General features: G+C 40.9%; 1 protein-coding gene across 2 annotated transcripts in view; it reads left to right on the plus strand.

Annotated features, from left to right (window-relative positions):
* The window catches only part of COPA (COPI coat complex subunit alpha), a 48,042-nt gene that overhangs the window by 21,470 nt on the left and 13,939 nt on the right, over positions 1–12,633 (plus strand). Inside the window, exons 10-17 of one of the 2 annotated variants that reach the window (XM_047784161.1) lie at positions 605–687; positions 5,159–5,309; positions 6,272–6,338; positions 7,802–7,877; positions 9,769–9,851; positions 10,976–11,115; positions 11,689–11,774; positions 11,863–12,028. In XM_047784161.1, the coding sequence (XP_047640117.1) occupies positions 605–687; positions 5,159–5,309; positions 6,272–6,338; positions 7,802–7,877; positions 9,769–9,851; positions 10,976–11,115; positions 11,689–11,774; positions 11,863–12,028 (852 nt within the window). The remainder of the gene's footprint in view (positions 1–604; positions 688–5,158; positions 5,310–6,271; positions 6,339–7,801; positions 7,878–9,768; positions 9,852–10,975; positions 11,116–11,688; positions 11,775–11,862; positions 12,029–12,633) is intronic. The other variant, XM_047784162.1, reaches the window with a different exon arrangement.

Here is a 12,633-nt window from a genome sequence, read left to right on the forward strand (position 1 = left end):
CACACGCGCAGCACATGGAAGTTCCCAGGCTAAGGGTTGAATTGGAGCTACAGCTGCTGGCCTATACCACAGGCACAGCAACGCGGCATCTGAGCCAAGTCTGTGACCTATACCATGGCTCAGGGCAACACCGGATCCTTAACCTACTGAGCAAGGCCAGGGATTGAATTTATGTCCTCATGGATGTTAGTCTGGTTCATTACCACTGAGCCGTTATAGGAACTCCTTCTTTTTCTCCTCTAAATTTAAGCTTGTTCTTCTGTAGCTACAGAAATAAATGTTAAATGAAAGCAGTACAGTGGAAAGTTACAGTGAGTCAAAGAAATTATAATATCGAAATAATAAGGTTAATTTTAAGTTCCCTCTTCCTTAGTAGATTTTATCATGACTCTCTTTATTTAGAATGCACAGTTCATTGTTCCTTTTTTTTCTTTAGGGCTATGAGCCTCAGTTAACTGCTGAGCCATGAAGGGAACTCCACAGTTCACTGTTTTTGATTTAATTTTTTAATCCTAGCCTGTTAGTCTACCATTCAGTACTGTTACATATGATAGGCTGAAGATTCCTTGGAAATATTTTTATTTGTAACCTTTTGCTTTCCTAGGACTGGTGTTCAGACCTTCCGCAGGGACCATGATCGTTTCTGGGTTCTAGCTGCCCACCCTAACCTTAACCTCTTTGCAGCAGGTAAGGGCCATTTCTTCTCTTTTCTCCTTTGGCTCAAAGTTTATAAGACTTGAAAGTAATTCTCTATTGGCTTTGTCTCCAGTGAGTGTATAGTAAGATGGCAAGAAAAAATAGAATTCTCAAACCCATGCAGTTTGAGACTTTTTTCCTTTTCCCTTCCCTAATCTTCTTGGGATAGTATTCTTTTAGGGTTCTTTATCTACCACAATTCTTTTAATGGTGAAGCCCGTTCTCTTTGATTAATTCCTAGGGGACCTAGAGGCTAATACTAGGGTTATTAGTTCTCAGACTGAGCTAGAAGCTGAGTTTCATTCGTTTATTTAGAAAATACATACTGAATATCAGTCCTAGTCTGGGTGCTGGTATTCTAGCAGTACATAAAAATGTCCCTTATTTTTTAGAACTTTTTTTTTGAGTTATAATTAACTTAAAACATTTTATTATTTTCAAATATATGACATAATGATTCAATATTTTTATACATTATGAAGTGACCACTGCAATAAGACCAGTTATCATCTGTTACCATACAAAGTTCTTGCAGTGTTATTAATGTTATTGACTATATTCCATATGTGTGCATTATAGCTTCGTGTCAATTATTTTGTAGCTGGAAGTTTGTACCTCTTAATCCCATTCACCTATTTCATCTGTCCCTCCTCCCTGCCTCTCCACTCTTGCAACCACCATTTGTTCTCTGTATCAGAAATATTAAGAATTTCTGTTTCTGGGAGTTCCCGTCATGGCTCAGTGGTTAACGAATCCGACTAGGAACCATGAGGTTGTGGGTTTGATCCCTGGCCTCGCTCAGGGGGTTGAGGATCCGGCATTGCCATGAGCTGTGGTGTAGGTTGCAGACGTGGCTCGGATCCTGCGTTGCTGTGGATCTGGCATAGGCTGGCGGCTAGAGCTCCGATTCGACCCCTAGCCTGGGAACCTCCATGTGCCGTCGTTATGGCCCTAGAAAAAGCAAAAAAAAAAGAATTTCTGTTTATGGGTTTTTTGGGTTTGTTTGGGGGTTTTTTTGTTTTTGTTTTTTGTTTTTGGTCTTTTTAGGGCTGCACCTGTAGCATATGCAAGTGTCCAGGCTAGGGGTTGAATCAGAGCTGTAGCTGCTGGCCTACACCAGAGCCACAGCAACTCGGGGATCTGCGCTGCATCTGTAACCTACGCCACAACAACTCGGGATCTGCGCTGCATCTGTAACCTACACCACAGCTCATGGCAACATGGGATCCTTAACCCACTGAGCGAGGCCAGGGATTGAAGCTGCATCTTCATGGATGCTAGTCAGGTTCACTAACCACTGAGCCACAACAGGAACTCCCTGTTTTGTTTTGTTTTTTAGATTCCACATATAAGTGAAATCATACAGTATTTATTTTTCTCTGACTTATTTCCCTTAGCATAATACCCTCTGAGTCCATCTCTGTTGCTGCAGATGGCAAGGTTTCATTCTTTTTATGGCTGAGTAATATTTTAGTGTGTGTGTAGGTGGAGCTATGTCTTTTTCCATTCATCTATCAGTGGACATTTAGGTTACTTCCATATCTTTTTTTTTTTTTTTGTCTCTTTGTCTTTTCTAGGGCCGCTCCTGTGGCACATGGAGGTTCCCAGGCTACGGGTCTAATCGGAGCTGTAGTCACCAGCCTACGCCAGAGGCATAGCAACATGGGATCCTAGCCGCGTCTGCAACCTACACCACAGCTCACGGCAACACCGGATCCTTAACCCACTGAGCGGGGCGAGGGATTGAACCCGAAACCTCATGGTTCCTAGTTGGATTCATTTCCGCTGCGCCAAGATGGGAACTCCTGAGTTTATTTTTATTTATGATACAAGAAAGTGGTTTAGGAGTTCCCGTTGTGGCTCAGTTGTTCCCTATAATTTTACTAAATTCATTTATTTTAATAGCTTTTTGGTGGCGTCTTTGGGATTTTCTATGTATAGTATCTTGTCATCTGCAAATAGTGGCAGTTTTACTTCTTCCTTTCTAATGTAAATGCCTTTTATTTCATTTTCTTGCCCAATGGCTGTACTAGGACTTCCAATAGTATGTTGGATAAAAGTGATGAGAGTGGGTATTCTTGTCTTACTCCTGATCTTAGAGGAAAAGCTTTCAGCTTTTTACCATTGAGTAGATGTTTGTTGATGTTAGTTGTGTGTTTGTCATCTGTGGTCTTTATTATGTTGAGGTATGTTCCCTCTATACCCACTTTGTTGAAAGTTTTTTTCATAAATGCATGTTAAATTTTGTCAAATATTTTTTCTACATCTGTTGAGATGATCATGTAATTTTTATCCTTTGTTTTGTTATTGTGGTATATCACATTGATTTATGGTTATTAAACCATCATTGTATCCCTGGAATAAATTGTACTTGATCATAGTATGATTCTTGTAATGTGTTGTTGTATTTGGTTGGCTAATATGTTTTGTTGAGGATTTTTGCATATTTGTTCATTAGGGCTATTGGCCTTTAATTTTGATTTTTTTATGGTGTTTTCGGTTTTGGTATTGAGGTAATGCTGTCTTCATAAAATGAGTTTGGAAATGTTCCTCCTTCAATTTTTGAAATAATTTGAAAACAGTAAGTATTAACTCTTTTTTAAATGTTGGTAGAACTTACCTGTGAAAGTATACTTGATGCTATACCAGAAGTCCCTAACTCTCCTCATTAAAAAAAAAAATCTTTCTTCATTTGCTGTTTTGATTGGGTCATTTCCACCACTCTCTTACAGATCACTTAATGTGTCTTTCTGTATCATCTAATCCGCTGTTTATTACCTGTAGTGTGTTATATCCTTCACTTTTGATTAGTTTGTTCTTATATTTTCTCAGTCTTTTTTGAAGTTCTCACTGAATTCTTCCATTCTTCTCCCCAAGTTTGGTGAACATTCTTATGACTGTTTCTTTGAACTCTTTATTAGGTAAATTACTTGTCTCTTTTTTATTAGGGGTTTTATTTTGTTGTTTCACTTGGAACATATTCCTCTGTCTTGTTTTGATGTATGATTTGACATATAATCTTTGTTTCTATGAATTTAAGTGAAATAGCTACTTCTCCTGGTCTTGAAGGAGTGGTCTTATGTGGGAGCATCCCCTGTGTAGACTGTTTGCTCCTGACAGTTTTTGGGAAGCTGCCTGGAGCTGGAGTTTGTATGGATGGGGAGTGTGCACCCTGACATATCGATGGTGTGGCTGGGGCTGGAGTTGGCCTGGGATAGTCCCTGGAGAGTTCTGTGCCCGAGGCCATGGGACTTTTATTTGTGGTAAAAGGAGATAGACCCATGAAACAGTAAATATATAAAACAATCTATGGTGAAAACTGCTTTGAAGAAAAGTTATGCAAGAGTAAGGGGAGAAAGAAGGACAGGTGTGGGGACTGCTACTTTATATTGGGTATTCAGGAAAGTAAAGGTGGGGGGAGTTCCCATTGTGGCGCAGCAAAAATGAATCTGACTAGTATCCTTGAGGGATGCAGGTTCAATCCCTGGTCTCGCTCAGTGGGTCAGGGATCTGGCCTTGCTGTGAACTGCGGTGTAGGTCACAGACATGACTTGGATCCCTTGTTGCTTTGGCTGCAGCATAGGCCAGCACCTGTAGGTCCAATTCAACTCCTAGCCTAGGAACTCCCATTTGCCATGGGTTCAAACTTAAAAAGCAAAAAAAAAAAAGTAAGTTAAGGGGAATAACAAATGTACTGGCAGTGGGAACAGCAAGTGCAAAGACCATGAGAGATGTTTTAACATGTTTGAAGTACATTAAAGTGGCCAGTTGGAGCACACTAAGGGCCTAAAGTAATAGGAAGTAAGATCAAGCCAGATTGTGCATTGCCTTATAGGCCATTAGAATTTAGGATTTTAATCTGAATGAATGGAAAGCCATTGGAAGGTGTTGAGTAGGGAAGTGGCATGCTCTGGTTTATGTGTGGAGTACACACAAGGAGGACAAAGGTAGAAATTTTTTCTGAGGGATGGACAAGGTTAGTGGGGAAAAGCAAAACATTTTTTAAAAATAGAATGAAAAAAAAAGGCTTTTTAAACTTACATCCATTTTTCCTGCACATGTTTTTTATGTTCATTATATAGTAGCAATTGGGGAAGGATGGAAACTTTAGTAATTTCTGCTTTCGGGGCTCAGTGTATAGTTGGGGTAATATACCTAAACTGTTAACAATGCAGGATGGTAAGTGCTACGACCGGTTTGTACAAAGCCACTGGGAGACCGCAGAGGAGCATTTACCCAAATGTGGCAGTGTGATAGAGTGAGTATTGGCAAAGGATTTACAGGCATTTATTTAAATAAAGATTCTGAGAATTGTGAGAATTTAGGCAAATAAAGGATGCATTTAGGTGTCTTAACTTTGTTTTTAGCATATACGTATACAGTCCTCATCTTTGTGTATATCCTGTTTCCAGTTTTCTTTCTTGCTTGCAGCTAATTCTTTTCTCCCTTTTCTTGTGGCCAGGCCATGATGGTGGCATGATTGTATTTAAACTGGAACGGGAACGTCCAGCCTATGCTGTTCATGGCAACATGCTGCATTATGTCAAGGACCGATTCCTACGTCAGTTGGATTTCAACAGCTCCAAAGATGTAGCTGTGATGCAGTTGAGGAGGTAAATCAAACTTGTTCCTTCCCTCCAAACTGCCTCTTCTGTTACCTTGATATGGTACATATAAACTGGACTCTGTTCTTTTAACAACGTTTGGATCTCTGTCACAGATAGAATCCCCATTGGCTGAGCCTGCTCAGTTTAAAAAACCCAGGAACATGGGGGGCAGGGTTTTGGTGGCCATGAGATAAGTGGGAGCTCCCCTGTTGAGAGTGCTGTAGAAGAGAAATCATACTGCCACTGTTTGCCAGGTGTCTTGAAAACCATAGAAAGTTTCCTGGTTGAGAATAGCCCAACTTGGTGATGGGCCTTTTTGCCTTTATTTGGCATCTCTTTTTTTATAAATTGTTCTTTGCTTTTCAGCCAAATGCACAGAACTCTAAACCAGAATGTATGTCTCTGGAAACTCTTAACTCTGAAGATATGATAACCTCTGGTGTGCCTGGCAAAAAGAACTATCCTTTTAGAAAGCCAGCTGCATCAGCATGCTGAAACATTCATGGTGGCAAACTTTGGCATGAAGGTTTGATAACCAAGCTCTAGCAGCACTACAATAAAAAGATGGATTTATATTAACACTTCAAGGGACAGGAGAAACTAGCCAGAGATGAATCATATCATATTAGTCTATGGTGTCCACTATGGTTATGTGTAGGAATTTGTTCCCAAGAGGAGCCAGTCCACTTGCTACAGTGAGTGCTAACCATACCTTCTGTAGAATACAAACTGACTTGCACCAGGGTTTGCTTTTTAAAAAATATTTGCTTAAAGCTTAAATAGGGGAATACATAAACCTTAAAGGAGGAAGAAAATAATTCATTTATTTTTATTCCTGATCATAAAAGTGATGAGTATATGTGTGAAGATTGGAGAAATAAGAGGTGTAGGAGTAATTCCTTTCTTCCTGCTATCCTCATGCCTCTTTCCTAATTTTTCTTTTTTTTTTAATCTCTCTCTCTCTCTAGTGGTTCCAAGTTTCCAGTGTTCAATATGTCATACAATCCAGCAGAAAACGCAGTCCTACTGTGTACAGTAAGTAACCCTTCTAGGATTTCCTCATTTCCCGTAGTTCTCTTTTTCATGCCCTTAGAAGATCTCTAATGGCTTCTTAGAAATTATTTAATGGTCATTTTGAGAGAGCTGAAATAGTAAACAGGCCCAAATCAGGTAGGCTTTTGTCATAAATATGTTAAGGGTTTGTGTACTTATCTTTTATAAGGCTAACAACTTCTGAACTTAATGAAGCATCAAGATATTCATCTTGATGAATATCAAGGAGTTCTTGTCATGGCACAGTGGAAACGAATCTGACCAGGAACCATGAGGTTGTGGGTTCAATCCCTGGCCTTGCTCAGTGGGTTAAGGATCCAGTTGCCATGAGCTGTGGTGTAGGTCACAGATGCAGCTCGGATCCCACGTTGCTGTGGCTGTGGTGTAGGCCAGCAGCTGTATCTCTGATTGGACCCCTAGCCTGGGAACCTCCGTATGCTGCAGCAGGTGCCACCCTAAAAAGCAAAAAAAAAAAAAAAAAAAAAAAAAGGTGAATTACCCAAATCACTGAAGGTAATTTGAAAGAGTGTTTGAGACTATATCCTATGCAGAGGAGATGCTTATCTTTGATCCCTCCATCTGGGTGAAAATAGAAGAGCTGATTTTGAGAGGGGTTGTCTTCAGAGTCATCCAGTAGCCCTCCTCATTTTCTTGCTATACAATTTTTTTTTAAAAAAGGAAATGACATTCTGGAGTTCTTGTTGTGGTGCAACAGAAACGAATCCAACTTGTAACCATGAGGTTTCAGGTTCAATCCCTGGCCTCGCTCAGTGAGTTAAGGATCTGGCATTGCCATGAGCTAGTGTAGGTCGTAGATGTGGCTCAGATCCTGCGTGGCTGTGGCATAGGCCAGCAGCTGTAGCTACAATTCGACCCCTAGCCTGGGAACCTCCAATGCTGCAGGTGCAGCTGTAAAAAGCCAAAAAAAAAAAAAAAGACATTCTAAATTTAGCACCCAGGTTGCCAAATGGAAAGAATGAAAACCTGTCTTTCCCCATATGACTTTCAGTGTCTGATCATAGTCCTTCTTCAATATCTAACAGTCCCGAATTTTCCTTCTGGCAGTTTTCTTTAATGTCTTTTCTTTGATGTCTTTTATTCCCTTCAAACAGACTTTAAAGTTGATGAGTATACTCAGGTGGGGCACTGGAAATATTGGGGTCTTAGTCTGTTAATTTGTGGAAAAGTGAGTAATCCTTGCTTTCCTTCAAAAGATATCTCTATCTTTGGAAGATAAAAGAAAAATAAAATGACACAAATGCTGAATTCTTTGGCAGTGAGTCCGATAATTTTTAGCTATAGAAACATTCGCTTGCCCTCTGAGTGAAGAATCAGAGAAGTATAGTTCAAGTTGCTTTCAGTATAATGGTGCTGTTTTCTGTGTCAGAATAAAGTGGTACCTTGGGTGCTCTTACTAACAATGTCATTTTGCCTTTCCTTTACAGAGAGCCAGCAATTTAGAGAATAGTACCTATGACTTGTATACCATCCCCAAGGATGCTGACTCCCAGAATCCTGATGGTAGGCATTATCTTTGTCTTCCCAACTCTGCTCCTAGCCCTCCTCACCCAAATCATTGCTCCTCTTCAAGTTTTCACATTCCATCCCCAGGCCATGGCCACATCACTCATGTCTGTTGGCAGGTGCCGCTGACAATTGCATCAGAGGCGACCATAGTGTGAAATATTCATGTTCCTCCTCCATTTTATTACTCCAGCTAGATATATATATTTTATAATTTGGTTATTAGAAACTCTCCATTTTCTCTTTCAGCACAGCATGTTATCTTAGTTTATTGTCAGCTGATATGACTTTCACCCTGGTAGTTTCATTTATTTAAAAATGTGGTTCCAATCTTGCAATGTCTCATCTTGGGACTAGGGATTTATGCTCTCCCATCCATATCCAGATTCGATTTGCTTCCTTTTGCATGTCAGAAAGATGAGGCTGTTAACAGCCCCACACCCCACCAGGGATCCCAGGATCCAGCTGAGACTCCTGCCTACCTCTTTCATCACTACCATCCCCTGTTAATGTCCTTACTATTAGAACTTGCTGACAAAACATTCTCAGAATAGAATTGAATCTCGATTATGCTCCTTTCAGTTTACTTTCTCTAGTTGATTTGTAGGTCAGAGGTTTATTCCTCAGGTCCCCATGCTTACTAGCATATTTTCATGATATTTTATACCTCATCAGCAGATTCTGATGAATATTTTGCTAGCTCTGACCTTATTGTGGGTGCCATTGTTTCATTATTGCTGCTAATACGATCACTCTTTTTAAGTGTGATCATTGCAAAAAGAGTAAACCTTTGTGTCTTTGGTATCCATAAATCAAAGTCTCCTCTATAAATTAATCAGTTGAGCCATTTCTGGCTTATCCACCCCCTTGCATCTTTTCCCTATCTATTTATAGTTAGTAGACTCTAAAATACCTTTGTCTTGTTTTATTACCAATTTTATTTTCTCCATCTTTTGAGGAAGATAATAATTAGTAAGGAAAAAGATATAGCCCAGTGATGAGGGAGCATTGAGGAAACAAAAGAGCAAAAGTTTGACTAGGGTTGTTCTCTGGGCCCTGAAAAATGGGAGTGTTGATTGTGATAATAATTAATTTTGTAAATTGCCTGACATTCCTGTTTGTCAGAGAAGTACAGAGCAAGGCTGGCCAGCACGTTCTGTCCAGTTTCCTGTTGATACTAATAAATAAAAAGAGTATTCTGCTTCATACTTCTGTGTATCCCCTTTGAAGTTTCCCAGAGTGTGGAGTGCCCATTCAGAATTCTAATCAACCAGTGAAATGCTTGGGAACTAAGAAACATTTTGTAACTTTCTTCCTGGTATTAAGAATGATTGATTGACATTTATGGAGCAACAGCTTGGTGCTGAATACTGCCTAGCATAGAGCTGCCCAGATTTAGTTGGGAGTGCTCTGCCCCACCCTGCTCTACTTGGAGGTCTGCATTTGCATGTTAAAAGCAGCAGAGCAGCTGCGTCCTGGGGAGGGGGCTCTGTCTCTACTCCAGCTTGCTGAGATAGGATGTCCTAGACACTCACAGGCTGCTTGCTTTGTGCCTCAGCTTGGCCAGCGAGGCCCTGCTCGTTAGCTTGATGGAGTGTGCTGTCTCCCAAGATGGGCGGTTCTTCTGCCAGTGTATGGTATTGGCTGAAATGCAGTCACTTGGCCTAGAGAACAGAGGCTTGGCAGGGGTGGAGGTTGGAGTTTGGAGGGGACTGGTGGGGAAAAGTCACTGACAATAGCCTCAGGTTACGGCTGAATTTGTTAGGAAGCAGCTGAACTGGCAAAGCCAACATGGCAGCCAGCAAGACTGGCAGCTTCATGGCACCTGACTCTGTCACCTGCCAGTAGCTTACCACATGCTCCTGCCCTTTGGTTTTGTTCTTCTCAGCTCCTGAAGGGAAACGATCCTCAGGCCTGACAGCTGTTTGGGTTGCTCGAAATCGGTTTGCCGTCTTAGATCGGATGCATTCGGTGAGTTAAGACTAAAAGGGATATTAATTTGGGGAGTGCTGTGGCAGTGGTCTTTGTTATGAATTGTAGAATAAAGAGCATTTCTCTGGAGTTTCTGTCATGGCACAGTGGAAATCCAACTAGGAACCATAAGGTTGTGGGTTCGATCCCTGGCCTCGCTTAGTGGGTCAAGGATCCACCATTGCCGTGAGCTGTGGTGTAGGTTACAGAGGTTGCTCAGATCCCAAGTTGCTGTGGCTGTGGTATAGGCTGGCAGCTGTAGCTCCAATTAGACCCCTAGCCTGGGAACCTCTATATGCCGCAGGTGTGGCCCTAAAAAAGCATTTCTCTTCCTTACTCTCACCTGGGCAGCTGTGATCCTCGCGTGTTGGTTTCTTTATTTTTAGCCCCACCCTAAACTCCTTAGGAGAAAAAGACCTTAAAATTGATTGGGTGGATGATGGCTTGTGGCTCTGGCTCTTAAGAACCAAGCTCAAGTCACTCTTGACAACATAGGAGCCAAAAAACATCAAATATGAAATAGGTGGGCTGGATAAGGAATAGCTCCTCTTCTTTATCCTGCTGCTTAATATGTAATGTAAAAAAAGATAAGCAGAGGAGTTCCTATCGTGGTTCAGCGGAAACAAATCTGGTAGTATCCATGAGGACACAGGTTTGATCCCTGGCCTTGCTCAAGGACTTAAGGATTCAGCGTTGCTGTGAGCTGTGGTGTAGGTTGCAGATGCTGCTCGGATCCCAAGTTGCTGAGGCTGTGGCGTGGGCCAACAGCTACAGCTCTGATTCAACCCCTAGCCTGGAAACTTCTATATGCCATGGGTTACGGCCCTAAAAGACAAAAAAAAGAAAAAAATTAAGCCTCGGAAGTGCTGTTTTCTCTCTCTGGTTGTTTGAAAAATTCATACTTTGTTGGACTTGTCATATATTTCAATTGAAAAAAAAAAAAGCTATCAAGAACCTTGGAGAGGATCTTATTTAGAGTGGTCTACATAGAGTAGTGATTGGCCTGGACAGAAAGAAAAGAAAAACTTTGTGGAAGCTGAGGAGCAATTGCTGAGAGATATTGTCAGCTGTCGTCATCTACAGACACATACTTCTCTTAACCCCACCTTTTATACTCATTTCAGCTTCTGATCAAGAATCTGAAGAATGAGATCACCAAGAAGGTACAGGTGCCCAACTGTGATGAGATCTTTTATGCTGGCACAGGCAATCTCCTGCTTCGGGACGCAGAATCAATCACACTCTTTGATGTGCAACAGAAGCGGTAACATGTCAGATGCCCCTATGTAGACAGGCATATAGTGGGGGAGAGTGGACATCTTTAGTAGGAATTTTTTTTTCCCCAAGTGAGTTTGCCTCATGGCTTGGCCACTTCTTGTGCTATCGCTCCAAGTCTCTCTCTAGCCACTTTTTTTCCTCTGTGATCATTCCATCCTGTACATACACACTAGCATTAAGTGAGGGGCTTGTTTATTTGTTTTTAGAGCATTTATCTGAAGAAAGAATGCTCTTGGGACTTAGAATGATAGGGAAACAGAAAAGAATAACATAATTCCTATACTTAAGGGAGCTTAACAGTCCAGTGGTAAAAGCAGACATACACAATTCCCTTAATAATACATCAGAATGAGGGGCAGGAAGTTGAAGAATGGGAAGTGTACAGTGTGAGCCAAAATGTTTATGTCACCAAGCTATAAAACAAAATGTTTATTTAGTATTATATTAAGAAATTGGGGTTTATATCAATTTGGAGATGAAAAGCAGGTCGGTCATAACCTGGAACAAGGGAGTCAGGTCCACTCATGTACGTTTATATGCCCTTCTTCCTCTATCCCAGGACTCTCGCGTCTGTGAAGATTTCCAAGGTGAAATATGTTATCTGGTCAGCAGACATGTCCCATGTAGCACTACTGGCCAAACATGGTGAGTCTTCATTATATCCACCCTGATTCAAAGACCAGTCCCTCCCTCCCCATCCCTGCCAGTCTGCTTCACTCTCCCTGTCCAGCAGAGCACTCATGTCCTTTGCCTCTTACAGCCATTGTGATCTGTAACCGCAAACTGGAGGCTCTGTGTAACATTCATGAGAACATTCGTGTCAAGAGTGGGGCCTGGGATGAGAGTGGGGTATTTATCTATACCACAAGCAACCACATCAAATATGCTGTCACCACTGGGTAAGTGAATTATCTGAGATAAAGAATGGGAGAAAGTGGCTTCTTGAAATCACTTTCCTGTCTCAGGAGATGTAACTGAAGTCCTCCTTGAACTGTCTTCGTGGAAAAGCTTTGTCTGGCATATACGTGCTAGACATTCTTTTTTCAACTCTTTTAAAATTGTAAAAGATGACACAAATATAGAAAATTACATAGATTATAAATATATGGAATAGCAAATAATTGTATAGTGAACATCTGTGGTAACTACTGCCCAAGCCAAGAAATAGAACATTCCTGACAGCCCAGAAGCCCTTTGCCATGTAGTCCCTGTTGATTCCCCACACAAAGATTACATTTTTTCCAACTTTTAGGATAATTTCTTCCTTGTTTTTCTTTGCAATTTTACCACACCGTGTATGTCTTAAAGTTATGATTTAATTTTTTCTAGTTTTGAACGTCATGTAAATTAAATCATGCTGAATATATTATTTCATGTTTTGCTTATTTTGTTCAATGTATTGTTTGTAAGATTCATCCATGTTGTACCTCTAACTTACTTATTTCCACTGTTGTGTAATACTCTTATATGTATATATACCACAGTTTATCCGTTCTGATCTACA

This window comes from Phacochoerus africanus, chromosome 6 (assembly GCF_016906955.1).
Source record: "Phacochoerus africanus isolate WHEZ1 chromosome 6, ROS_Pafr_v1, whole genome shotgun sequence".
NCBI lineage: Eukaryota > Metazoa > Chordata > Mammalia > Artiodactyla > Suidae > Phacochoerus > Phacochoerus africanus.